Below are 25,677 nucleotides of genomic sequence, written 5' to 3'. Positions count from 1 at the left end.
TCCTCCTCACCCTCTCCATCCCTCCTACTCACCCTCTCCATCCCTCCTACTCACCCTCTCATTCACTCAGTCATCCTTTCCCTCTCCGCTCCGCGACCACCTCCCATCCACACACCGCCCATCCCTCATCTGCTCCCTCCTTTCTACCCGCCTTCGCTTTTTCGCTTCCTCGCTCCTTACATCCCTTGCTTCCTCTCTCCCCTCGCTTGCTGGCTGTCTCACTTTTGCGGTCCACTACAAGCGAATCAGATTTGTTCTTTCTCCTTGTTGTGCAGACGCTTTTGCTGCTGGAATACACCATCGTCCCCTACCCCTTTCCACACACACACCCTCCTACTGCTGCTCCTACTAACCTTCGAACGCCTCAATCACCACGTCTTCTCCTCGCACTCTTCTCCTCGACTTGTCAATCTCGGACCTCACTCGGATGGCGATAACACGACTCATGTCTTGCCCCGACAGGAAGATCGTGAGGAGCAGCAAGTCAGCAGCTGCCATCATGTCGGGCTCGCGTGGAAGTCAAGCCAGTCGCTCAGTCTTTGTCGGAAACATCCCGTATAATGCCACAGAGGAGCAGCTGGAGGATATCTTCCGAGCAGTCGGCCATGTAGTCAGCTTCCGGTGGTGCCTTGAATCTGTCTTCCGGGACTGAAGCGAAACAGGCTGGTCAAGAACTCGGACACGGGTCAACCTAAAGGTTTTGGTTTCTGTGAATTTCGGGTGATTCAGATCACAACCTGCTCATTGTAAGCTGCCCGCACAAATGACATCATGTTGACCAGGATGCACAAACTGCAGAGTCCGCTATCAGGAACTTGAACAACACTGAGTTCAATGGGTACTAGATGGCTTGTTGCTTCTGATGTTACATCCTGAATGTGAATGTCTGGTAGACGGCTGCTTCGAATTGATTATGCGTCAAGCTTGGGTGAGGGAAAATCTGGTGGCGGAGGATCAGGAGGGTCGAACTCGGGAGCAAGTGGCGCCAAGCCACTTATGAATGCACATGATCAAATAATGGCTGTAAAATCTATTCTCACAAGATTTCACCTTGAGGTTCATATCCAGGTTGTCTCAACCATGTCTATTGAACAGATGTACAATGTTATGGGTCAGCTTAAAACAATTTGCGCTCAAAACAGGTGAACGAAGCTCAGGCTGACTAACGTTTCATATCTGTCTTGGTCGATGGTTGATTGATCCCGCAGAGAGCAAGCTCGAGAGCTCTTCAACACTTACCCTCAGCTGTCCATGGCTGTGCTGCGGATGCATGTGATTGAATGCCTCCTCTCGTCCTTTGCTCCCCTCATCCCCTCTTAGGATCTGCTCTCCAAGTACAGCAGCGGCGGCCCCCCTCCACCCGTCGGCATTCATAGCGACCCGTTGCCACGTGGGGGCATGTCCGGGCTTAGTGGGCCAGGCATGCCTCCTCCCCCGCAGCTTGGAGGTATGAGAGTGGCTCTAATGTTGTGAAGGTTCTGATTCACAAGCAGGAGGCATGGGGATGCCAGGTGCTGAGCTCCTCTTGCTCCTCATGTCATCACCCCGCTCGCCAGGAAATGTGCCTCCGAGTGCGATGGGTCAGCCTGTGGGAGGAGCAAGCGTGACCAGTGGGAGAGGCGGGAGTGGGGATAGCTCGTGAGCTGATCCGTCCTCGACAACCTTGTCTGACTGTCTCAGTTATCCTGGAAGTTCTGCTGGAGGAGGCTATGGAATGACTCCAGGCATGCGCTTGAGATGCTTGGCAGTCAGCTCACGTTTGACGGGCTGCACAGGAGGCAGTGGGGCTATGGGGCTCGGACCGGGGGGGGGGAATCTGCAGCAGGTGGAGGAGAAAGGCGACTTGATGGTATGATGTAACGGTTGTCACTCAGATGCTCGCAAACCTCACCCCAGAGCAAAGACAGCAGTTCAACACCCTTATGTCACTGCCACCAGAGCAGGTTCAAGAACCTTGTCCCCATCTCCTTGGCTTTTTCTGACTCAGTCTAGTTGGCGGCAATGCCTGATAGCGTGAAGCAACAGGTCTACCTCACAGGCCGCTTGTCCGCATGCTGCTCTAGTGACCATTGTCTAGGTTATGGCTCTTCGTCAACTGAGAGGAAGTCTGCCCCTGTAGGCCTAAGATGGTAGGCAGCCCCCTGGAGTCGCCGCTGACTCACTAAAAAGTAAAGAAGCTGATAAGAGTCTTAGACTTGTCTCGCCGCTCAGTATGCGTTCTCTACGTTCAGTCACTGGCCGCGCTTGCCAGGCTCGTCCAGGGTCACTGCCGAGGAGGCTCGCAACTGGTGCCGCCCGATTAGTGCACCAGGCAGTTACGCTGCAGTTACAGAGGGGGGGGGCGGAAAAGAGGGTGATGATATTGAGTGAAAAGATTCTGGAGAGTTTCTGTCCCTTCGCAGACAATGCAAGGAAAGGAAGGGCGAGGGATGGCGGCATGGGGGGCGTCTGGTTCTTCTCGCCTCCTCCTCGTTGCCTCCTTCTCCTTCTCCTTCGCCATCGCCTTTCTCGTCTTTCTCGTTCCGCCTCCTCTCAAGTCTCTCTCTCTCCTTCTCGAAACTCAACCTTCACCTTCTAGCTCCGTCCCTATCAAGACTGCCATCAGGGCTGCCGAGACTGGAGCAGCGCGGGCAGTGGCAGGTGCGAGCAAGCAGGCAGTGGAAGCAGCACTTATGCAGGCCGCCTTGAGTGTACCCGGGCAAAGAAAGCGCGAAGCTGCTGCTGCAAAAGCTGCTGCGATGGCCGAGAGGAAGAAACCTTCTGCAGCATGGTTAGCAGGGGAAAGAGCCTTGGCGGCTCGCAACCCTCTTTCAGCCATGGTAAGTCTGGCTGGTGAGAACCAGGAAGCAGTTAAAGGAACCAGACGGTTGGGCGCGCCGGTGTTGGCCTCTGACGTACAGGCGTCATGGGCGCATGGTTATCCCAACCCCAGCAGGTTCTTTCACAAGCAAGACAGATACGTCCACGTGGGGGAAGTGATCTCTCCCACTGATCCTCAAGGAAGCGAAGAGGGCGGAGAAGTGAACAGTGAAGAGCATCAACCGACCTCAGAGCCAGCAGCTCAAGGTGAAGGGGGAAGCCCTCACGAGGAGGAAGCCGACGCGGGTCAAGCTGAACCAGGGGACAAAGGAGGAGAAGAACAGGAAGCCACTGCAAGCGAACCTCCTCTGTGGCAAGACCCCATGCCCTTGCATGTCCTCTGCCATGGCAGGAACGCATCATGGTGCTCCCATGCTGAAGCTCAGGCGGCCATGGCCAGCTCGCTACCTTCGCTAGCCTCACGGTCTTCAGGCGCCAACAAGCCCGGAGCACCAGTACTCTCTGGTGGTGTTCGTGTACCGGGAGGTCGAGTAGTATGGGTGCCACTCCAAGCCTTGCAGACGCGTCCTCCAGCCGCTAGTGCCGTCGCGGCGCAAGCTCGTGTGGGAGATGTCATTGCTAGTGGTGGTGGGCACGAGGCTCTGTTGGGCCAGAAGCTTGCGGGTCAGGCTTCTCGGCGTCACAAGCAGCTTGCCAGGCAACGTGCGTCTGGCTCAGCTCGCGCAGCTTCTGCTACTCCCCCGTCGTGGGACCCCAAGAAATTTTACAAGGAAGTCATCTACAGGAGAAACGGGCAGCCTGCGTACGCGCTATATGCCGCACCAAATGCAGGAAGATCAGCTCAAGATCAGCCTGAGCGACGGATGACCCGCCAAGAGGAGCTAAAGGTGAGGGGAGGAGAAGAGAGCACTGGTATCCTGACGAATGGCACAGAAGGCTCTCGCTAGCGCTGAGAAGAGAATGGAGAAGAAAATCTTGGCGAAGCTCACGGAAGTGAGAAGACAGAAGCTCAATTCAAGCTCGAGTCGATTAACGACGCAACATCTGACTGTTTCACTAGTTACGTTGTTGGTAATGTTCATTACGAGCTTATAATCACAGCTTCTTCTGTTTGTACAAGACTGCGAATCGTCCACATCACTTACTTCTTTATGTTTCCTATCGACGGGGGACCTTCATCGTGTAAACTTTTCTCAAGAGCTCTTCTCATTTGCGCTTCGAAATTGAGGTAGCGACTGGAACATAGCATTAGCGAACGCTGAAAATCGCTGCATGTCGATTTCGTGCGCTTCCTTCTCTTGTCGGGCAACTTCATCTCCGCGCGCTTCTCTTGACCTTCTTCTTTGCTTCTCTTGTCGGGCCTGCAGGTCTTCGAGGACCCTGCGCTCTCATCTCCCTTGCGCTTCTTCTCTACATGTGAAATCACATTCGGCGACGTCATCGCCCTGTCTTCCGGACCCTCTTTATGCTCCACAGGTTCAGCGAGTGCTCCTGCTGCCTCATCCTCTCCGCTCAGAAGAGTTTGTTTGATGCTGAGCCTCATCTTCTGCCTCCCTTTCGCAACCTCGAGACTCTCCGTGTCCTCGTGCTCATTCGTCTCTCGCAGCTTCTTGTTGGCCTGCTCGATGGCATCTCGCAGCTCTTTCGGTTGGTCGAGCTTGACAGCTTCCTCACTCGCGTACCTGCGGACATCGCGGGGAGGGACAACTGCCCAGCTCTTAGAGCTTCGGGGAAGAAAAACGACGAAGACCCAGTGAGGATGAGCGAGCAGCTCCTTCCTCTGAGCCTGAGTGACCGGACCACATACGATGGCAGGCCACTCCGGGAAGTTGGGGAGAGCAGCCCAGACGAGAGCTCCTTCTTGATGCTCAACCTCCCGCTGACCTTCCTCCTTGAAGACTCGCATGTCAATCTCGACGGTTCCTGGGCGGCAGATGCAGCGAGTAGCCTGCAAGTAAGCAATGAGTCGATGCGATAGAGGGGAGTCAGGGGAAGAAGGAAGGAGAGAAGAAGCGGCTAGCAGCTATTGACCTGCAGACCAAGTGGGATCCAGGACGGCACGGCATAGTTGCAGGCCTCAGCGATGTTGAAGCCATGGTTGAATCCACAGTGAAATGCTCCTGGTAGGGTGATGACAAACTCTCCAGGCTCCTGGATGCAGTAGAAGACCGGGATTCCAACCTCTCGCAGCCGAGAAGGAGCGATCATGAAGGTCTTGTGCCGCATGTACGCCTCGCACTTTCTCTTTTCACGAGGGAAAAGTTCGTCGCATAGAGCCTGGAAGCGAGCTCTCGCGCTTCGCGGTACCGCGTACCACTGCTTCCTGGCTCCCATGTGGTTGAAGTTGATCGCCCCCAGCTCGTAGTCTTCCGTATGCCACGCGAACGTGGTTCGCCACATCCCCACGTAGAGAGAGGAGGAGGTCACGCCTGGAAGCGCCTGCACTCGCCCTTGCAGCATCGTCTTCAATTCCTTTAGATTCCACTCCCCAGCCATGTCCTCAAATAACGATGAACCCACGACGTCAGCGCCGTAGACCGGAGGAGAAAGAGCTTCTGTCCCTAGACTCGTCCAGAACCGCCGCTCCAGCATGGCAGCGTCTCCTCTCGGCGGTCTTCTTGCAGGGCTCAAGGCAAGCTTCCGATACTGTTGCAGGGTTGTCGAAGGCTTGACCACTGCCAGCAAACGATGGGAGTTACCTCCAGATGACCTGAGAGCAGCAGAAGCAGCAGCAGCAGCAGCAGCAGCAGCAGCAGCAGCAGCAGCAGCAAGAATGGATGGCAAGAGAGGTAGTTCTGAGCACAAAACAGCAAGTAAAGTACCATGGTATTGACGGTAAATTCCCTTCCTCCCAACAGAATTTTGCTCGATTGGCCTGGGAATCATGAAATCTAAAAGACCGTCGTCTACTTCCTGACTGAAGCTCTTCCTCTGGGCACACCTGACAGAATTTTCCATCAGGTTCATGATGTGACCACACAGGTCAGCATGTAAGGACTGCTGTTAGGAGGGGAGGAGCCGCTCAAATGTTGTTTGCATGCAAGAAGTTGGATCGAGGTTCAACTGGAGCTCAGGCAGCTCACCATGAAGCTGATGGAACGAGTTTGACTATGCCTGCATGGGCTCCCATCATCTCTGCCTCCTCCAGCGTACCCGTCACGCTCCCTCGTATCGCCATGGCTGGACATTCCATGGCCAGTCAACCCAACTCGTATCTTTCTCACCACCCCACCCCCGCAGCTTCCGTTGCTACCAAAGGACCCCACCCTACAAACAGATGGCCGGGTACCACAGCTAGCTTTTAACTGACCGGACGGGAGAGAAGGAGCCGAAAAGAATGGTGGGGACAGGATGAAGCAGAAGAGAGCGAAGACTTGAGGCGGGGAAAGGCGAGGAGAGGAGAGGAGAGGAGAGGGGAGGAGAGGGGAGGGGAGGAGAGGAGAAGAGAGGAGAGGAGAGGGGGCAGGGGAAGGGAGGACAAGACAGAAGAGAAGGGGCACAAGTTTGACATGGAGAGGATGTTTCAAGTCTCTCCCCGACGTCCCCTCGTGTCTTCTCTGCCGACTGTCAAAAGTTCTACTCCGAGAAAACTTGAAGAAGCGACGTGGAGAGAGAAGTGGGAGAAGCTCTACCAGGAAACAAAGCTTCTCAAGACGAACCACCAACAAGCTCTGAGAGACTGCGAGGAAGCGAGAGGGAGGATGCTGGAAAAGGATCAGATCATTGTCTCTCTCCAGAAGCAGATCGACGAGCTCAAGTCGCAGGTCATTGATTAAATGATTACCTGATCTATATCCTTATCTCCTCTTCTGTTCTATCTGCTTGTCTCCTTGTCACCTGCTCTGACTCGAAGCAGCTCGCCAGGTCGTTCACCAGTGACTTCGCGTCCTCCTCCACAAGATCTGCATCAGAAGAGAGCGAGCAGGAAAGAAAGCGTGGGGTGGACAACATGGCTGTCAGGGAGGTCAAGACAGGGTCTCGTGATTTGCTTCGCATGCTGAAAAACCAGAGAGTGGTGGCGATGAGATCGAGGAGGTACGAGAGCATGGAGTCTCCTTCTCTCTCCCTCACCCCCCGTCAAGCTGCCGATCTCGAGTTCGGCTGCAGCATGGCAGAACGTGTCGCGTTTCAATCGGGTCAGTTGCTGAAGGGTCAAATCGCGATGAGCGAGAGGGGGGAGCTGAAGGAGCTGAAGCAGAAGCTGTTCAGCAGCATGGACCTCATGGCTCAAGTGCGACTACGCGAAGTTGCTGTAAAGACCGACGAGCTCAAGTCTCCCAACGTCGCCAAACTTGCGGTGACTTGCGACCTGCTGGACAAGCTCTGCATCACGGCGAAGGTGGGCGGCTGTTGGTTTGTGGCCTCTGTGGCGTCTGATGACGCGACAGGAAAACTCGACGGCCTTGAACCTGCTGCGGACTGAGCTCTTGTCGGCCATCTTCAGTGACTACAGCCCGAAGGAAACAAAGGCTGCCCACCAGGCACGGAGGATGGTGGAGGAGCGCGAGAGCAAGATTCAGTCAAGTTACAGCGCGTGCGATGATTACGGACATCTTGTTCCTTTCTTCGTGCAGGTGAAGCGGTTGGAGACTTCGCTGATAGAAGCAGAGAGAGACTCGTCGCAGCTAAACAAGCTGCTCAATCAATCCAACAAGCGACAGACTCTGGTCAAGAAGGCCATCAATGTCTTGTACGGCCGACAACAGTTCTCTCTTGCTCAGATCTGTTTCCATCTCTGGGTGGATACAACAACATTTCAGAAGACGCTGACCGACTTTGCGTATCGCAACCAACAAAGATCGTCGAACTCCTACCTGATGGTAAAGTCTTGCTTGTGTTGCTAGTCTCACGGCTCTTAGATCAAGGTCATGTTGCAATGGGTTCGTTTCATCTCTAGATCGAGTCAGAAGCCCTCCGTTGACCTCGAGGTTCTCAAACTGTCTCCTCTTACTCCTCAAGCCTTGTTGCTTGCCCTTCTTTTGTTCCTTTCGCTTGCCCCCCTGCTGCTTCTCCTTTTTTTCTTGTCTACCTGTGATGTAGTCATGATGAGATGTTTTTTGTTTGCACACCATTGAGCGAATCTGTCTGTTGAGAGCAGCTGGAATCGTGACGGTCGGGTTGTCATTGCCGCAAGTCAGGGAATGGTGTCATCACCCGCTTTCCTGCTGCGTGTCAATAAATTTCTGTTGCTTCTCTCGTGCTTCTTGTGATTTCCTGTAATAAAAGCAAGAGAACCCGCAAACTGCTGATCGTCACCTCACGGACTCCTCATTGCGGAGGAAGTTTCAGATGATGAAGGTGCGTTGACCTGCAACATGACGAGGTGCTGAGCGACTCTTTTCTCAGATATCCAAGGAAAGGCTTGTGCAACTAGTTCTCTACAAGAGCAGATCTGCTGTAAAGTTCTCTCGCGTGATGTTGGAGATGTAAGTGGTTCACCAAGACGTGTGCTGCTTGCTTCTCTTTCTCCTGCCCTTCTTGTTCCGCTTCTGCTCATCCCCTTGGATTTTCAGTGCTCGAAGTTACATCGCCGAGTTGCGCGGGACCAACGTCATGGTCTCCTTCCTCCTCCTCCTCCTCCTCCTCCTCCTCCTCCTCCTCTTCTGCTCCTCCTCCTCCTCCTCCTCCTCCTCCTCCTCCTCCTCCTCCTCCTCCTCCTCCTCCTCACCCACATGCTCAGGATCTACGCTGCCTTCTCCGCGTGCACGAGAGGACAGCGACTGTTCATCATCTTGACTCTCTGTGCGACGAGGAGGAGGAGGAGGGTCAAGAGGAGGAGGGAGACGATTAGAAGGAGGAGGGCGAGGAGAGGAGAAGGAGGAGGGAGAGGAGGAGGAGTCAACCTCGGGGGAAGTACAGGGGAAGGAGAGAAAGGAGGGAGGGGAGGAGGAGGGGAGTGGCAGGGGATGGCGAATGGTCTCACTGACATGCAGACGGGACGCGACGGCGGTGGAGGTTCTGATGCGATGGGTGGAGACAATGCGAGGTAGACTCAAGGGAAGCCACGCGGCGCAGAAGCTCTCAGAGCGGTGAAGGCTGCCGATCCCTGCGCATCTTACGAGTGTCAGGCTTGAAAGCTTTGGGGTGGAGACGATGGTGGAGAGCGGTTTGCTTGCAGAACTCATTGAACGTAAGTGAGATTGCATGGACTTCTCCCTCCTCCCTCTCCTCCTTCTCCCTCCTCCCTCTCCTCCTTCTCCCTCCTCCCTCTCCTCCTTGCAAGTCTGGCAATGCTGATCACATGCAAGATTCCTCCAAGTCTCACAAGGAGACCATCCAACAAAAGCTGCTCGTCTCTCTTTTGTCGTCGTCTAGCCGAAGTCAGGTGATGCAGCAAGTGATGCGGACTGGTCGGGAGGTGAACAAGTAAGATGAATCTCCTCTCCTCTCCTCTCCTCTCCTCTCCTCTCCTCTCCTCTCCTCTCCTCTCCTCTCCTCTCCTCTCCTCTCCTCTCCTCTCCTCTCCTCTCCTCTCCTCTCCTCTCCTCTCCTCTCCTCTCCTCTCCTCTCCTCTCCTCTCCTCTCCTCTCCTCTCCTCTCCTCTCCTCTCCTCTCCTCTCCTCTCCTCTCCTCTCCTCTCTTCTTGCTGATTTTCCGCGTTTTTTGTTTCATCCGCCAGGTCGCATCGGAAATGTGAGGAGCTTGTGGATAAACTGGCTCGAAATGGTTTCACGTCTTCGCATGTGAGGAATGGAGGGATCTGATTCTCGAGCAAAAGAGAAAAGTCAGCAGCGGTAGCAGCAGCGGTAGCAGCAGCGGTAGCAGCAGCGGTAGCAGCAGCGGTAGCAGCAGCGGTAGCAGCAGCGGGAGGCTCTTAATGCTTGTCCGCAGCGTTTCACCGTCAGCCAGCTGGCAGATCCGGAGGATGACGCAGGGAGACTGGCAGTGACAGCCGTGCTGTTCTTGGTCCACCCCTCCCTTGAGGTTCCTTGCACCCCCTCCCTGTCCTCCCTCAGCTCTCCCGCAGTACGACAAGGTAACGTGGATGGAAGACGAGCTGCAAGAAATGTCCTCCCTCTGCTCAAGCGCGCTGGAAAGCTCGAGCATCAGCGAGAGCGCGGAAGAGACAGGCAAGGCAGCAGAGGGAGGGGAGGGAAGAGGTCGAAGAGATGCGAGGGAGGAGGAAGGAAAGGGAGGAACGATGATGTTGTAACTCACTTTCAGTCTGTGAGACCGTCATCCGCAAGTTCATCAAGCTGCGACAGGTTGATGGTGCGGAAGTCTGCTAGGAGTGACGGGGGGAGCAGGAGCACAAGCAGGTGGTTTGGTCGATGCTCGTCTTCGAGACTCTGCGAGGTGAGGGGAGGAGAGGAGGAGGCGCTGCTGACGTGCGAGCAGAGAAGGTGGAGAAGTTGTTGGAGCAACTAGGTGAGAGATGAAGAGGAAGCTGATCATGGCATGAACATCACGCAGTAGAGAAGACCAGCTGGGGTATCCAATCATTGGAGGAGATCAACTCAGGTGACTCAGCCAGGGCGTGGAGGAGGAGGAGATTGGCTGACGCTCTCCTTCTCATCTTGCAGAAGTTCGCTTGCGAAGTGAACGTATCATGGCACGTTTGTTGAACGTTGAGGTCAACGAGAAAGATTTTGACATGCTGACTGACAAAGAGGAGGAGGAGAGGTGAGCAGAAGTAAAGCGGACTAATCGATTTCAAAGATTGCTTGTGTTGCTCACGTTGCTTGACACAGTCTCTCAGGTTGAATATTTCGCACTTGACGAGCAAACTTCATGTGTTTAGTATCTTGCGAACAAATTGACTGGGAAGGGAAGACATTAAGAATGGATTGAATTTCTTTGCAACAACTTGTGTACTGCATCAATCGTGTTGCTTTTCTCCCTCGTCTTCTCTCACTCGATCATCGTCTGCTCCTTCTCTTGAATCTTTCTTTGACTCCACACGTGTGAGGTCGTCGGTTGTTGTTCCTGCAGTCAAAGAAGATGAAGGCGATGCTGAGAGACCCGCGAGTGACGAATCAGAAGCCTGAAGATGCATCAGAACAGATGAAGACAAGAGGAAACAAGAGCAGGGCAGGGCAGGGCACCGGATGAGACTTGTCAGTGGCTGACAAACTCTGTTGGTGTTCTTGACTTTCGCTCACTTCACTTGACCCTCCACCTTGGCTGCCTGCTGCTTCAGAGGTGGCGACGGTAGGCAGCGACTGCTGCATGTCGATCCCTTGAACACCATCAGCCTCTTGCGCTCGTGCCATGTCGCTCACCAAGCAGCGCGTCGAGATCAGCATCTGCTTTCACTTCTGCGGTTGATTTGCTCTTGGAAGGAGGGGGAGGAATCAGCGAGGATGAGTTGTCGATGCCTTACGATAGTTGTAAGCAAATGACAACTCCACACGCAGACAGAAGAGAGAGAAAAAGACTGCAGTCACCAAGAAGCATGCTCAAATTCGTATCCTCCTCGGTTGTTGCTCCCTGAAAACAAACGAAAGATGACCATCAATCTCACGCCTGTAAGGCGACAACTCACATCTGGTTCCCATATGATCGTCTTCTTCGCATTTTGATTGGCCAGCTTCTTCTGTTTTTGATTCTTTTCTCTCTGATTGACTTCTTGCAGCGTCGAGCTGTACACGTTGAGTGCATTGATGAGATCGTCATTGATCTGCAACAAGCACATCAGTTGAAGTCTCGTAAGAGCACGACAGGGTTGACGACTTTGAGGAGGAGCGGAATGACATCTTCGTCTGGGACTTGCTCGGCGAGTCTCATGATCCTCGGCTTCACCCCATCAACTCAGTCAGGGTCAGGTGCTCTCCCACTTGTATCACCTGGAAGATGCGGCAGTTTCGCACGAGCTCGGTCAGGATGTTGTTCTTGCGTATGTCATGTTTCTGTAGCTCAGATGAGGGACATGAGGGGCATGGCAGGAGCTCTCACCATGACGATCGCTTCATTCATCATATCTACAAGTAAATTACACTGAATGCTGACCTGCGCATGGTCAGGCAAAGGTTTACAGCACGAACAGCACCTGCTCTAGATCTTCTTTCAGTAGCTCCGACATGAACACGGGGGGCAGAACTTTTGATGCCTGAGGGTCTGAGAAACTTTCAGAGCGGGAGGAAGCAGCAGCTGGTTACTACTGTGAGATGCTGGTGCCATCACTCCGTACGATGTACTCCCAGCACCCTCGTTGAGGTTGATCTTGAAGCCAACAGGTCAGCGCTGACTCCAGCAAGGTCACCCACCTTGCCCGACAGCTGAGGAGCGAGAGAGGCGTCAAACTGAGGAAACTCAACTCCTGCAGGCCTCGTCATGCAGTATCGCTCCTCCTTCTCCTTACCCTGCGCCTTCAGGAAGTTGAAGGTAGCTGTGAACAGCGGAAGAGTCTGCCTGAGAGTGAGCAGGCTATGGCAAGGAAGCAGATGGTTGTCACCTGCTGCAGACTCTTGAAAGCTTCCCCCCACGCTTGGATGAGCTCGAGACACTTTCGCTGCACCGCTGCATCCACCTCCTGTTGTCACCTTTACAACCTCCCTCGCTACCTTCCGACTCACCTCCCCTGTTGCCATCGATTGCAGATCTGCCATGAAGTGCTTGCTGCCAACTTGTTGATGAAGCTCTGCCCCGCAGTTCTTTACCAAAACTTCTGCCAGCTTCATGGCCTCACTTCACACACGCTTTCACCGAACTATAAGCGCAAACCTCAAGCGCAGATAGTTGCACTTGTGGTCTTGACCTTGTTAGACGTATCCTTATCGCTTTAACCACTTGTTGAGCCCTGAGAAACACGATGAGAGCGAGGAGAGAGAAGAAGAGAAGCATCAGAGCTTGTCACCCACATCTCGCGACCACCCACGTTCACTGAGTCACAGACGTGGAGCATGCGTAGCATGCGCACATCCTCTTGTGTTCCTGCGAGAGAGCTCGCTCCATCTTCTGCGCTTATTTCTTCTCTGGTTGCCTCCTCCACCAGACGCCATCCTTCTCCTTCCCCTTCGTCTCCTCCTCCACCGCCCACCAACGCGCGCATATGACCCAGCATCTTGTTCCTCAAAATCGAGAATCCAACAGGCTGGCTGGTGCCCAACCAGTCCGCCTCAGAGAGAGTCGCTAACACAAGGAAAGACAGCGAAAGACTTCTTCTGCTACCTCAAGCAGGACTTCAAGTTGAGTAAAGACAGGGACAATCAAGACCTGCACGGCACTCACTGTGACGTGACGCCCGGGCCCGCCGGATTGTGACTGATACTGAACGGAGCACCGGCCCGGATGCCGAGCTTCACGCGTGGAGCAGCCTGTTACCGAGCTCGCCTGCCGCAGTGCTTCCTCCCCGGCATCGGCCGGGTCGGGTCACGCCGGTCCTTGGGCATTGCCGCGGCGTCGCCGCCGTCACGGGCGGCTACCGCTGACTCGGCTACCGCTGACTCGGAGGCTAGCTGTGTCCAGCCTCCCTCCGTCCGCTGCCCCAGGCGGACCCCCGGGCAGCGCCGGCTCCTTGTCGGCGGCTGCCCTTTCTCCGTCCGCGGCCGCCCGCTTTGTGGCGGCAGCGGACGTCTCGACTGACAGTGGTCAGTCGGCTGCCTCCGGGTATCGCGTCTAAGGGATTTTATTCCTCCTGCATGCTCCTGCTGCTTGTTGCTTGATTGCTTGACCGGAGGCTTAGGCTGCTTGTCTGCGCGGCTTCGCGCTTGGGCTGGCGCTGCCGCGTCTGGGTGCCAGCAGTGCTGGTTCTTTTCGGGCTTGTGTTTTGTGTGTGCTTGTGCAGCTTCTCGCTGTGGACTGTGTGCCTGGAGGTTTAGCTTGTTCCTGCTTTATTTTGCTTGAGGCACTTTTTACCTTCTGCCAGTAAATCCTATACTCTGCCAATGACTGGGGCGCTGTCCGGGGGTCCGCCTGGAGGAATATAGCCTGGGGCAGCGGACGGAGGGAGGCTGGACACAGGAACACGGTACCGCTCGAGGTAGTCCTCCTCGCTAGCCTCCGAGTCAGCGGTAGCCGAGACCAACACCGCTGTGGACTGTGTACCTGCCGGTTCAGCTTGTTCCTGCTTTGTTTTGCTTGAGGCACTTTTTATCTTCTGCCAGTAAATCCTATAACCGCCCGTGACGGCGGCGACGCCGCCGCAGCAATGCCCAAGGACCGGCGGGACCCGACCGATGCCGGGGAGGAAGCAGGCGAGCTCGGACCAGCAGCAAGCACACCTTGCGGACCCCGAGCGATACCGTGTTCCAGTATACTGCTAGTGTCCAGCCTCCCTCCGTCCGCTTCCCCAGGCGGACCAACGCCGGCTCCTTGCCGGCGGCGGCTGCAGTCTCGAGCTACTACCCCCTCAAGGCCTTCCCGCACCGCTATGCTCAGATGCTCGACTGCTATCTCCATGGCATGCCGATCTGCCAGTGTCCGACGGAATGTGATGGATGTCAGCGCGAGCTCGATCCCTCCGTTGCTGCACATCATCTCCAGACCTGCAAACGCCGATCCTCCAAGCTTCCCACGGCGCATGACAACCTTACTCGTACGATTCGGTCGATGCTGAACAAAGCTGGTCTTCAGAGCGTCATCGATACAGTGGGGGATCCTCGTTCTCGACGGCAAGTTCCCATCCTCATGGCCGCAAGATGAAGGGCGATATCCACATCCCTGGAATCCGCGATCGAGGGTCTGAGCAGTACGAGGGCTTGATGGCGGACGTGACGTTGGTCCACCCTTACATTGGTAGCTCTGCCGACCTGACCAAGTGGGGGGAGGTCAACCTCGACGCCCTCCATGTTGCAGCGTCTGAGAAGATTCGCAAACATCGCGCTGCATATGCTATGACTACTCCTCCTCGAGCGTTCATCCCTCTTGCCATCTCGACGGACGGTATAGGATTTACTGGCAGAAGGTAAAAAGTGCCTCAAGCAAAACAAAGCAGGAACAAGCTGAACCGGCAGGCACACAGTCCACAGCGAGAAGCGGCACAAGCACACACAAAACACAAGCCCGAAAAGAACCAGCACGGCTGGCACCCAGACGCGGCAGCGCCAGCCCAAGCGCGAAGCCGCGCAGACAAGCAGCCTAAGGGTCAAGCAATCAAGCAACAAGCAGCAGGAGCATGCAGGAGGAATAAAATCCCTTAGACGCGATACCCGGAGGCAGCCGACTGACCACTGTCAGTCGAGACGTCCGCTGCCGCCACAAAGCGGGCGGCCGCGGACGGAGAAAGGGCAGCCGCCGACAAGGAGCCGGCGCTGCCCGGGGGTCCGCCAGGGGCAGCGGAACACGGTACCGCTCGAGGTAGTCCTCCTCGCTAGCCTCCGAGTCAGCGGTAGCCGAGTCAGCGGTAGCCGCCCGTGACGGCGGCGACGCCGCGGCAATGCCCAAGGACCGGCGTGACCCGACCGATGCCGGGGAGGAAGCAGGCGAGCTCGGACCAGCAGCAAGCACCCCAGTGGTGTCGAGCTCTCCGGAGGCACCCGACGTCACAGTGAGGGACGGAGACGGTACCCTGCATCCTGACACCCTCCGCTTCATCTGGTATCTCGCGGACATCATTGATCAGCGCTCGATGCCTCTTGAGGATGCGGCGTTTGGTCACTGCGGCACTTCGTGCCTGATGACGGCCCTGCTGCTGAGGTCTTGGCTCGCAAACGCGCCGCCACCTATCAGCGCCTCACTATGCAGCTGACGCTCAGCGGCTGGAGGCGCTCTTGTCTGGTGCGAGGCGCATGACGCCCTTGCGGGCGCAAGCACTTCTCGAGCCAGAGGACAGCTCCTCCTCGGACTTTGTCGAGTCGCCCGAGGAGGAGTCTTCGCCGGAGGTCTCCGACTCCGATGGGGGAAACACGTCGAGTGGCGCCGACGATCGGCGCTGGGGTGCTTGCTGCTGGTCCGAGCTCGCCTGCTTCCTCCCCGGCATCGGTCGGGTCACGCCGGTCCTTGGGCATTGCTGCGGCGTCGCCGCCGTCACGGGCGGCTACCGCTGACTCGGCTACCGCTGACTCGGAGGCTAGCGAGGAGGACTACCTCGAGCGGTACCGTGTTCCTGTGTCCAGCCTCCCTCCGTCCGCTGCCCCAGGCGGACCCCCGGGCAACGCCGGCTCCTTGTCGGCGGCTGCCCTTTCTCCGTCCGCGGCCGCCCGCTTTGTGGCGGCCGCCCGGCCCGCTTTGTGGTGGTCCCGGCGGGCCAGGCCCGCCGGGACCTCTCAGTGACAGGCTCGGCGACTCCACCGCGGGGGCCACCAGACTCTCATGCGTCATGGGGTGGGGTAGGTGGAAAGGGAAAATCTGAAATAGGGAGGGTGAGGGTGGGGTGGGGGTGGACTCACCGTCAGGAGGCGACAATGGTGGGCACTGCTTTCAGCGCTCTGCTCTCAGCTCCTGCCTCCTCATCCTTCCGCCTGACGGCTCCTCGTTCTTCCTTAGCAGCCTCGTGCGCGCTCTCTCGTCCTCACTCTCCCTCTATCCTTCTTCCTGCATCCCCAAGCTTCGTGCAACAGGGAGCATCGAGACACAGAGCAGCTGGCGATGCTGTTGCGTTTGCACTTCAAGACCTGGCGAGTGGCCGAGTGTGCCTGAGGACGCGTCAGCAGAAGGAAAAGAAGATCATGAGGCGTTTATAGCCTCACTGAGCTGTACAGGAAAGGTCACAGAAACGTTGTTCGCTCCTGTGGAGGAGAAGCTCTATGAGTTCAGGCTCCGCTCGAAGCTCTCTAGGAGGGAAGAAGAGCAGAGCCTTCAAGCCACTTTGCAGCCCTTGATAGTGAGAGCGCTGATTCTTCTCACGATACTGCAAGTCGCTTCACAGCTTGTCCTCCTACAAGCTAAGAACGTGATCATTACTGACACCAAAGTATTGCAAGCGTTTCCTGTGCGAGTCATTCAAGCAGTGCTGGGCATCAGGAGCAAAAGGCTTCGAAAGTTCAAGACAGGCTGTGTTGAAACTTTCTGGTGCTGAATTTCAGCATCTTGGAGTCTGAGAAGACTCATGGCGGCTGAAGAAGTTGCAACGAAATGCGGATTTATCGCGAAGTGAGGAGTGAAGCTCTGCTGGGCAGCTGAGAGCAATAGAGGTAAATGGTCGGCTGAAATGTTGATAATCTTGCCAGAAAACTAGCTGAACTACTGATAGAGCATTTGATGAATGAAATAACATCATAAATTTTCAAGAAGAGGAGTCTACAAGGAGTTTTCAGGATCTGACTGATCTTCCTCGTTCAACACGCACTTGATGCCTCTGATCCACAAGCTCGCTTTCTCAACACTTTCCGCTTCCAAGAAAAGCTGCTTTGCACCTACCTGATAGGTTGTCAGCCATGGCACTGGAGATCAGTCGACTTACTCTTGATCGTCTCCGTCGCTCCACCTGAAGGATCAAAACTCGCGGCAGCCGCTCGTGTCTACTCGCTCCCAGCAGCCTCTCCATCCTCTCTCCGACCTTCACAAACCCGCGTCTTCTTGTTTCTGCAGTCCCAGGCCAGGAGCTGCCCTCCGTTTCATCGGTTTGAGAGCCAGCTGGGTTGAGAGCTGGGCTCGGGAGGATGGACACGAAAGTCCTGCGACAAGGTAAGCGAAGCCTCAACCAGCTCCAGGAGACCTGCAGGGGAGCAGCGGGGGCTGCTGCAGCTGCCGAGCACTGAGAACAGGTGGGGAGCAATGCTGCGTGAGAAAATCTCCCTTGAGGACAAACAGCTGCAAAACAACTCAGTCTGTTTCAAATAGCGTCACAGACTCACTTTAGCAGCCACGCGATGCCGGTGCTGGCGCAAAGAAACAAAAACATCTTCTTCAGCACTGAAAGCTTCCTCTAGTGGGTCGTCGCCGTGGAAAGTTTTTGCTGGGTCATCAAGGACCTTTTGAGCTTCAACGGACTCTGTCAACAGGCTCGGAAGCAAGCGTGAGAAGCAAGGAAGTAATAAGTTGCCGTCCAGGTGATTCGGGTATTGTCCCTTTACTTGTGTGCTCTCAAGCGCATGTTGGTGACTTGAATTGAAGCAAACGATTTCACCACCATCTTTTGTCGAACAAAAGTTTTGGGGTTTGTGAATGGAATGTGATGGTTGTACATCCACGCATGTGCTCGTGGTATTCTGTCCAGCATCAAATTGGCTACTTTCAGGTTCTCTTCCTTGGCTCGAACTGTAAGGATTTCTCATCATAATGCTTGTCTGATGCAGGCAGTCACTGCGTCTGAATAAAGCATGTGGCTGAGAGTCTCGTTCGGCGAGGAAGCATTCGCTGGCTTTCGCTTCCAGAGAGACTAAAGCTCTAGTCTCACTGTCTAGTAACTTGTCTCTGCGAGCACAGAGCTTTTCTTGCAAATGTTGCACCCTCGCGTGATGCCTCTGAAGCTTGGACGATGATCGCAACGCTTCTAATTTCGCGGAGATGTCTGACCTGGTGATGGAGATGGAAGGACACAACTCAGATGTAGCAGAGCAACCTGCAAGCACACAACCATGTCAAGTTTTGAGCAAAGAGCTTCAATTTCTGACTGAGTGTTTGCAGAAAGCGACAGCTTGTTTACCTCTCTGTGTCGCCAGCTGATGGTGCAGGGTCTGTATGCTCAACTCGTGATGCAGCTGCATGAGGCTATCCAACAAGGCATGCTCTTCGAACCACATGGCTTGCAAGATGCTCGTGTTGAGACCTCGTCGAAAAAGATCTGCATCGTCAAGCCGCAGGTCCTCTATCACAGTATGACTGGTAGGGCGCTTTGAGTCCTCTCTCCCACCTCCCTCTCTCTCATCTTCATGACACTTCCTGCCCTTAGAGGCTCTCAGATCCTCTCGTTCCGCTCTCTCACTTCCGCTCTCCCCTCCCCGCTTTGAGTCTTGGCTGGCTTGCCATGCTTCAACACCCATGGACACAGGCGACAAACGGTCCTTCGCCTGTCCTTTCTGCCGCAATTGAAACCATCTCTTTGCCTGTTTCATCGCAGGCACTTGCTCACAAACAAGAATGCCTGTTTACAGCAAGAGTAATCAATTCACAACAGCAAACAATTTCAAGTCTTATACCATTCCGTTCTGCCCCCCCCCTTGTCTGCTTTGCTCTCCACAGGCGAAGAGCATTCCTGAAGCATGGTGATACGTGATCTGTCGTGGTCGGTTAAAAAAGCTTGGATTCGTGGTTTGATGTGCCAGTTTTCTTGTTTTCCCTCTTTCAACTCACCCCCTTCAGCTACGTCGTCTTCTTTTCTCTTCTCTTCTCTTCTCTTCTCTTCTCTTCTCTTCTCTTCTCTTCTCTGCTCTTCTCTTCTCTTCTCTTCTCTTCTCTTCTCTTCTCTTCTCTTCTCTGCTCTTCTCTGCTCTTATCTTCTCTTCTCTGCTCTTCTCTTCTCTTCTCTTCTCTGCTCTGCTCTTCTCTTCTCTGCTCTTCTCTTCTCTTCTCTGCTCTTCTCTTCTCTGCTCTGCTCTTCTCTTCTCTGCTCTTCTCTTCTCTGCTCTTCTCTTCTCTTCTCTGCTCTTCTCTGCTCTTCTCTTCTCTTCTCTGCTCTTCTCTTCTCTTCTCTTCTCTGCTCTTCTCTTCTCTTCTCTTCTCTTCTCTTCTCTTCTGTGTTTCTCGTCAACCATTTTTTTTTTGTCAAACCTCTTGACGGCATTGTATGATCATTGGGGGTACTTCAACCCCCTCTAAGACCGTAAAGCAGGGGGTCATAGAAAGGGGTGGTTGCGTAGGGAAGAGACATTCTTGTGCACAACAGAGGGGGCGATGGAGAGAGAGAGGAGAGGAGAGGAGAGGAGAGGAGAGGAGAGGAGAGGAGAGGAGAGGAGAGGAGAGGAGAGGAGAGGAGAGGAGAGGAGAGGAGAGGAGAGGAGAGGAGAGGAGAGGAGAGGAGAGGAGAGGAGAGGAGAGGAGAGGAGAGGAGAGGAGAGGAGAGGAGAGGCGAGGCGAGGCGAGGCGAGGCGAGGCGAGGCGAGGCGAGGCGAGGAGAGTGCTGAAGGAGGAGAGAGGACGCGAGGAAGAGCGAGAAAAGATGGGATACAGCGAGGATGCGAAGTAGTGGGAGAGAGAAGAGCAGAGGAAAATGATGATGATGAATAGGGAGGGAGGATGAAGATAATCGTTAGTTTCATATGCTTGACTTTGACCTGCTGCATTAGAAGACTCGATGACCTCTGGGCTTCAGTCGCAAGATGGAGTCGTGGGCATGAAGTTTGCGAGCCTGGTCGATGGAACTCATCGCGTTACAGAGCTTGAGCCAGGAGGTGCTGCCTGGTCTTCTGGCTTGATCCGCATCGGCGATCAGATCCTAATGGTGGAAGGGATGCGCACGAGCTATGTTGACAAGAAGAGAGTGGAGCAAGCATTTCGAGGAAGACCGGGTAGCTTCTTGACCGTTGAGATGCAACGAGGCCACAAAACGTTTCCAGTGCTCCTGCAACGAGTTGAGAGAGGTGAGAGAGCTGCAAGAGTCTTGTCGGCTGCTCCTCATGTATGCGTTCATCAGCCCGGACCGGATGGCGCGACGGCTCGTCTGGGGAGAAATCGCGGGGAACTCTTGACGAGGATGGAGAGTTGAAGGTGATGAGATAAGAGAAGAGGAGAAGGTGACGGTGAAGTCAGAGGGTAAGGGATCAGCCTGTCAGTGTTCTTCTTCGCTTGAAAGAAGATAAGGTCAAGCTTACGCCTTCGCATGTGCTTCTACAACTTCTTTCCCGGTAGCACCCCAACACACTTTCTTTCGGCTCTCTACTTCCTCATCCTCCCCTTGCTCGAGCTCAAGTTGCTGCAGGGATATCTCCTCGGCTATCGGCTGTCAGCACGAGAGGCTCGAGATCTCTCAGGTCCCCACGTCCGAAGATGAGGTCAGCGACTGGTACCCGCTTTGTCGAGTGACCTCCTCGTTCAGTTCGAGCTCAAGTTGTCGCCTCCTCCTTCTCAGTCTGCCTCTGATTCGAGGAGCCCCAAGGTTAGGCAACCTGATCGCACCAGCGTGCTGATCGCTCGCTGCTTGCAGGACCTGGCCGCCGAGGTAGTGATGCAGGCAAGCGTGCTAATGCTCAAAATGATTCTTTTCCTCTCACTGTCTGTTCTAGGTGTTCGACAAGGGAAGCTTGTTGCGCCGCTCGCAGGCAGGAGGAGACGTCATCTTTGCTCGTCTTCATCTTCCACCTTCGCGCAACCCCTCCTTCTCTGAGCCTCCTCCATCCTTCCCGCCCTTCGGTTCCATGGGTTCAGCAGCAGCAGTGACCAATCTTTTCTCTATTCCTGCCCCAGTTACTCCTTCTCCCCCTGCCCCTGCCCCTGCCCCTGTCCTTGCACCTCCTGCTTCTGCTCCTGCTCCTATCCAACCATCCTCATTTCTGCGAATTGGAGACGAGGATTCGTCTTTCGCAAACGTGAATCCTTCGGAACGAGAAGAGAGAGAAGAGGAGAGGAAGGACTCGGTGTTGGAGGGAGGGGGAGACAACCAATCACGCGAACAGGAAGAGATGAGGCAGCCGAGGCAGGAGGAGGTGAGACAGCAGAGGCAGCAGCCGTTGGTGAGCTTGAGCTCTCTAGACCTCTTGACCGGCTGGCTTCCTCTCTCCCTCTTTCAGGCATACGACAAGACGGCACCGCAAGGGAAACTGGGCGGTGTAGATAGCGCCATTAAGATGAAGAGGAAGAGAGATTGGACGCGTGTGGAGGCGAGCAAGGAAGCAAGCAAGGCAATCAGGGCTCTTGCTTCTCGCGGCTTTCAGATTCTTCTGGTTGGGGTTGGTGGGAAGGAGGAGGCTGAAGAAGCTCTTGGCGCTGTCGTCAGAAGCGGCCTCGTATCCTCTCACGGGCCTGTAGGAAATGATGACGTCATCTTTGTGGAGAGAGAAGAGGAGAAGGTGCTGGTGCTTGAGCAGCTCGGGGGGCTTGTGGCGGTGATTGATGACGACTTGCTGGTCCTCCAGCAGTGCATCGACAAGTTGAGCTTCGGAGTGATGACGATGCTCAAAGACGGGGAGGAGAGCGAGCGAGAAAAAGGGATGCGACTAAAGCTCCTCTGCGAGCAGAACGACCTTTTCGTGCAGGAGACCTCCAAGCACGTCATCCTGCTCATGGAAAGAATCCAAGAAGCCAAGAGAGCTGCAGAGCAAAACCCCCCGCATCCCCTCACCTCCTCTCCTTCCTCCTCCTCCGAGTTGGAGAGGGAGTGCAAGAGGTTAGCTGAGGGGATCGCTGGCTGCTACAAGAGGCGGGCTCACTCTCTGTTGCTGGTGGAGGAGCAGATCATTGAAAACTTTCTGCTAGAGGACAAAGTTTCTTCATCGTGGGACAAGATCTGCAAAACCATGGGGGTCGCAGAGGAAGCGCTTGAGCTTTACAGCTCATCTGTGACGGTTGGCGAGGGCTTGGCGTCTTATCCTCCTTTCAAAGGTGGCTCCCGTCAACCTGATCTTCCTTTCTTTCCTCTTGACGAGGATCCTCGCTATGCTCGCAAGGATGTCTGGCTCAAGTCCTGCAGCTTTGGTACCCCTTCTAGCTCCACCTCCTGCGGGGTAGGTCTTCACTTCGGAAGGCGGGGACCGGGTGAGAAGCTGCTTGTGCTCAAGCTGGAGTACGGCAGCCCCTCCTTCTTTAGCAGGCTTGTCCGCGTTGACGATGAGATTCTCTCCATCGATGGCTGCAGGGCTGAGGACCTCAAGGTGGAGGAGGTTGAAGAGAAGCTGCGAGGCAAGAGCGGGACCCTCGTCTTCCTCAAACTCTTCCGCCCTCGCGCAGCTCGACTCCTCTACGTCAGTCTCATGCGTCAACAGACGCCGATGAACCTCAGGGGAAGCAGAGGACGAGTGGTCGTACCGCTGCCGCTCCTCTTCTCTCCTCTGTCTCAGCTCGTCACCCTCCGTGTCGGAAGAGTCAGCAACGTCCCCTTCTTCACTGCAGCGGTTGAGCAGGTGTACCTGAGAGTGACGGTGAGACCTGAGGGGACGGAGGCCACGGCTGGCGACGAGAAGCGTTTCCTCCACCTCCTTAGCAACGGGCAAGACAGCACGGACAGCAAGCAGCTTCAGTTCTCCTGCCCATCTGCAAACACCCACGTCACCGTTGAGCTCTTGGCCGACAAGTCTCGTGGCGACTCGTCCGTCTCTCTCCTCCTCGGAGGCTTCAGCGTGCGAGTGAGCGACCTGATGAGCATGGGGGGCAGCAAGGAGTTTCCTCTCTTCGACCGCGACTTGGCGCGAGTGAGGGGAGGGAACGGGGAGGAAACACTCGTGATCCTCTCGGTCCTTCAGTGAGCTCCTCCCGGGGAGGAGGGAGGGGAGGAGAGAAGAGGAGGATGTAACATTAACATGGTTCATTGTCATAGCGCTGGCTGTGTGTAGCTCACAGGAAACCACCCGCTTGCTGCCGTTCTGCGATCCTCTCATTTCCTCTCCCTCTCTTCCCTTGCACCCTCTGCCACTCACCGCAAGTTCTTTCCTCGCCACCACCCGCTCGCACTCTCCTCCAGCACTTCGATAGTTTCACCCTGGTCTCCGTCATCCTGGCACAAGCCTCCTCCTCCTCCTCCTCCTCCTCCTCCTCCTCCTCCTCCTCCTCCTCCTCCTCCTCCTCTTCGTCACCGGTTTCACGCTGAGCTCCTCCGACGAGCTCGAGACGAACGACCTCGTTCCCTCGACGAGCTTTCGCTTCTCCTCGTCCTTGTGCCCCTTGTCCTCTACATTCCTCCTTGGTTGCCCTGCGACAGTGGAAGGAGGAGACGCAGAAAATTCTGGTGGGGGAAGGCTTGGAAGGGGAGGAGAGTGAAGAAGAGAGAGAAGCTGGGGGATCACTTCTTGTAAGCTGCAAGAGTCAGAAATCATTCCTCAACACAACAAGACGAGGGGCAGGAGACATGGGAGAGCAGGTGAGGAGGCGAGATGGAGGTCAGAGAGCAGGGCTTGAAAGAGGAAGAGGAGGAGGAATGGTTCACAAGTGCAGGACTGAAAACGAAAGTGGAAGCGAGAGGCTCAGGGGAGAACGGAGGGAGAGGAAGGAGGGGAGGAGGTCACCAGTGATCGAGCTTGTCTATGAGCGACTTGTCTAGTCGCGGCATCTGGCTGAAGGAACTTCCAGCTGACAACCAGCTGGCTAATTGACTTCGATGCCCTGCTGCTGTCAGCTGAGGGTCTCGTGGGGTCAGAAGTCTTACTGCTGAGGTCGGGGAAGTCGCCAGGAGCAAGACGAAATTCTGAGGGAGAACAGAAAGTGAGAGGGGAGGGGAGGGGAGGGGAGGGGAGGGGAGGGGAGGGGAGGGGAGGGGAGGGGAGGGGAGGGGAGGGGAGGGGAGGGGAGGGGAGGGGAGGGGAGGGGAGTACCTTGTTGAACCGCTTTGAAACGACATCGAGGTGCTCCAGCAAATCTCGCTAAACAGAATTTAAGGGAAGGACGAGCAAGAGCAAGAGCAAGAACATAAAGAGCAAACGAGATGATGATAATGATTTCAAACAAATGGAGGCAGAGGATTGGAATGATGTCGACGATGAATGTGACAACAATGGAATAGCAGACGGCGGGAGGAGCTGAATGAGGCTGAGGGGGAGCAGAAAGAGAGGCACGCGGTAGATGACGTTCACCTCCTTCTGCTGCTTCCCCCACAGCACTGGCATCATCTTCCTCAGACACGCGCACACCTATTGCAGGAGCCCCGTCACAGGATCATTACAAGAAACTAAACCCACAAGCGCGTGTGTCTTGGCCTGTCTCGCTCGTCTCACCAACTCGTTCACCCTCCTGCCGCCTCCTTGTCATCCTCCGCCTCTTCGCTGCAGGCAGTTCGCATCCTACCTGATGAGCATGTTGCGAGGAATCTCCCGCAGGTCTCTCATAAGCTCCGCCTTCTCACTGTCGAACAGCTCGCGTCCTGCTCGCCCGCTCTCCGCGTACTCCTCGTCCCAGAAGGAAGACACATACACCCGGCAGACCTCGGGCGTCTTCAACACTTTCCCGAGGCTCCACATGAGGGCGCCATGGACGCGCATGAGCTGGCGGGGGGTCACCTGGTCCGACTTGTTGAGGATGATGCGGATCTTGTCGTCGTGGTCTGCGAGCGCCTGGATGACCTCCTTGAGCTCGTCGCTGATGTCCAGCTTGTGCGCATCGAAGAGGATGAGGATGAGGTCTGATCGCTCTGCGAACCACCGGCAGACTTTGGGCATGTCGTAGTTCCTCCCGATTCTCTGCGCCTCCCCTGATAACACCCCAGGGGTGTCGATGAGCGTCACGTCGCCCAGCACCTCCGCCTGCATCTCCGCGCATGAGAACCTTTGAAGGAAAGCGTTGCCGAACGCCTGCAGCCCCCTGAACGGCTTCCCCATGTCCGACGCCGCCGCGTTGCCAGGTAGCACCCGCGGTTCTTGTCCTTGCATAATGGCGACGAAGCCATCAGTCGTGGGCTCAGGCCCAACACGGGAGCCGGGATATCCGTGAGATCCAAGAAGATGATGGATGAGGGAAGTCTTGCCGACGGAGTACTGGCCGAGGAGGAGGACGAAGGGCTTGGCCTCGATGTCGCTGTCGGTGAGAGGAGGAGAGAAGAAGTGAGCAAAGTTGTAGTGCAGCTCAAGAGGACGAATTTGCTCCTTGTAGATGCGCTTGAGCTCATCGCAGACATGGCGAACCTGAGCAGACCTGGCGCTACCTCTCTCCTCTCTCTCCTCTCTCCTCCCAAGCATGTCGTCCATGTACGTAGTCATCCTGCATGCCAGGGGCGTACAACCAAACCCACCTCAGGGAGGCAGCATTGCTTGAGAGCCATATTTCACTAGTTGGTAATCACTGCCCCAGTACAACACACAAAGGCTTCCATGCTGCCATCAGTCCTGATAGTTCTGAGCGCATGTCGCTCTCCTCCTCCTCCTCCTCTCTCTTGTCGCTCTTCTCATCATCATCTCTCTTGTCACTCTCCTCCTCCTCCTCTCTCTTGTCGCTCTCGCTCGCGCTTCCCTCAAGGTCGAC

General features: G+C 55.4%; 10 protein-coding genes across 10 annotated transcripts; 6 read left to right on the top strand and 4 right to left on the bottom strand.

Moving 5' to 3' along the window:
* Window positions 1-499: 499 nt before the first annotated feature.
* On the top strand, window positions 500-1,635 carry GUITHDRAFT_85230 (hypothetical protein; the record flags this gene model as incomplete). The annotated part of the gene is made up of 9 exons (XM_005837763.1): window positions 500-624; window positions 663-720; window positions 783-838; window positions 894-1,023; window positions 1,069-1,142; window positions 1,209-1,272; window positions 1,321-1,447; window positions 1,494-1,511; window positions 1,557-1,635. Coding segments are annotated over 9 exons (729 nt in total), but the record flags the coding sequence as incomplete, so codon positions are not given.
* A 748-nt stretch (window positions 1,636-2,383) lies between these two features.
* Window positions 2,384-3,767, top strand: GUITHDRAFT_161725 (hypothetical protein; the record flags this gene model as incomplete). Its single annotated transcript, XM_005837762.1, has 1 exon — window positions 2,384-3,767. Exon 1 carries the CDS (start codon window positions 2,406-2,408, stop codon window positions 3,765-3,767), a length of 1,362 nt encoding a protein of 453 aa, XP_005837819.1. The 5' UTR covers window positions 2,384-2,405.
* A 911-nt stretch (window positions 3,768-4,678) lies between these two features.
* On the bottom strand, window positions 4,679-5,778 carry GUITHDRAFT_66646 (hypothetical protein; the record flags this gene model as incomplete). The annotated part of the gene is made up of 3 exons (XM_005837761.1): window positions 4,679-4,768; window positions 4,852-5,495; window positions 5,643-5,778. Coding segments are annotated over 3 exons (870 nt in total), but the record flags the coding sequence as incomplete, so codon positions are not given.
* Window positions 5,779-6,338: 560 nt separating this feature from the next.
* GUITHDRAFT_103426 (hypothetical protein) lies at window positions 6,339-10,524 on the top strand (the record flags this gene model as incomplete). Its single annotated transcript, XM_005837760.1, has 18 exons — window positions 6,339-6,584; window positions 6,677-7,159; window positions 7,209-7,640; window positions 7,680-7,748; window positions 8,047-8,118; window positions 8,167-8,246; window positions 8,754-8,849; window positions 8,889-8,926; window positions 9,069-9,186; window positions 9,539-9,602; window positions 9,652-9,726; window positions 9,788-9,920; window positions 9,985-10,025; window positions 10,068-10,116; window positions 10,159-10,188; window positions 10,234-10,281; window positions 10,344-10,443; window positions 10,512-10,524. 18 exons carry the CDS (start codon window positions 6,339-6,341, stop codon window positions 10,522-10,524), a joined length of 2,187 nt encoding a protein of 728 aa, XP_005837817.1.
* A 115-nt stretch (window positions 10,525-10,639) lies between these two features.
* Window positions 10,640-12,440, bottom strand: GUITHDRAFT_134942 (hypothetical protein; the record flags this gene model as incomplete). The annotated part of the gene is made up of 13 exons (XM_005837759.1): window positions 10,640-10,804; window positions 10,923-10,999; window positions 11,043-11,138; window positions 11,208-11,250; window positions 11,306-11,440; window positions 11,607-11,669; window positions 11,716-11,769; window positions 11,810-11,877; window positions 11,919-11,982; window positions 12,027-12,079; window positions 12,122-12,167; window positions 12,215-12,292; window positions 12,336-12,440. The coding sequence occupies 13 exons, from the start codon at window positions 12,438-12,440 to the stop codon at window positions 10,640-10,642; spliced, it is 1,047 nt and encodes a 348-aa protein (XP_005837816.1).
* Window positions 12,441-14,139: 1,699 nt separating this feature from the next.
* On the top strand, window positions 14,140-15,448 carry GUITHDRAFT_103424 (hypothetical protein; the record flags this gene model as incomplete). Its single annotated transcript, XM_005837758.1, has 4 exons — window positions 14,140-14,349; window positions 14,400-14,665; window positions 14,715-14,932; window positions 15,087-15,448. 4 exons carry the CDS (start codon window positions 14,140-14,142, stop codon window positions 15,446-15,448), a joined length of 1,056 nt encoding a protein of 351 aa, XP_005837815.1.
* Window positions 15,449-16,086: 638 nt separating this feature from the next.
* Window positions 16,087-16,908, top strand: GUITHDRAFT_151083 (hypothetical protein). Its single transcript, XM_005837757.1, has 2 exons — window positions 16,087-16,320; window positions 16,353-16,908. The coding sequence occupies exons 1-2, from the start codon at window positions 16,104-16,106 to the stop codon at window positions 16,715-16,717; spliced, it is 582 nt and encodes a 193-aa protein (XP_005837814.1). The 5' UTR covers window positions 16,087-16,103; the 3' UTR covers window positions 16,718-16,908.
* Window positions 16,909-16,938: 30 nt separating this feature from the next.
* On the bottom strand, window positions 16,939-18,383 carry GUITHDRAFT_134941 (hypothetical protein; the record flags this gene model as incomplete). Its single annotated transcript, XM_005837756.1, has 7 exons — window positions 16,939-17,058; window positions 17,102-17,315; window positions 17,357-17,451; window positions 17,496-17,612; window positions 17,768-17,898; window positions 18,038-18,202; window positions 18,287-18,383. 7 exons carry the CDS (start codon window positions 18,381-18,383, stop codon window positions 16,939-16,941), a joined length of 939 nt encoding a protein of 312 aa, XP_005837813.1.
* Window positions 18,384-19,873: 1,490 nt separating this feature from the next.
* GUITHDRAFT_103422 (hypothetical protein) lies at window positions 19,874-22,976 on the top strand (the record flags this gene model as incomplete). Its single annotated transcript, XM_005837755.1, has 7 exons — window positions 19,874-20,159; window positions 20,213-20,286; window positions 20,329-20,423; window positions 20,498-20,570; window positions 20,615-20,674; window positions 20,723-20,755; window positions 20,802-22,976. 7 exons carry the CDS (start codon window positions 19,874-19,876, stop codon window positions 22,974-22,976), a joined length of 2,796 nt encoding a protein of 931 aa, XP_005837812.1.
* A 533-nt stretch (window positions 22,977-23,509) lies between these two features.
* GUITHDRAFT_157255 (hypothetical protein) lies at window positions 23,510-25,477 on the bottom strand (the record flags this gene model as incomplete). Its single annotated transcript, XM_005837754.1, has 4 exons — window positions 23,510-23,523; window positions 24,398-24,453; window positions 24,508-25,340; window positions 25,448-25,477. The coding sequence occupies 4 exons, from the start codon at window positions 25,475-25,477 to the stop codon at window positions 23,510-23,512; spliced, it is 933 nt and encodes a 310-aa protein (XP_005837811.1).
* Window positions 25,478-25,677: the final 200 nt, after the last annotated feature.

Source organism: Guillardia theta (assembly GCF_000315625.1).
Source record: "Guillardia theta CCMP2712 unplaced genomic scaffold GUITHscaffold_13, whole genome shotgun sequence".
NCBI lineage: Eukaryota > Cryptophyceae > Pyrenomonadales > Geminigeraceae > Guillardia > Guillardia theta.
The sequence above is the reverse complement of the archived record's forward strand: the minus strand, read 5'-3'. Positions and strand labels throughout refer to the sequence as shown.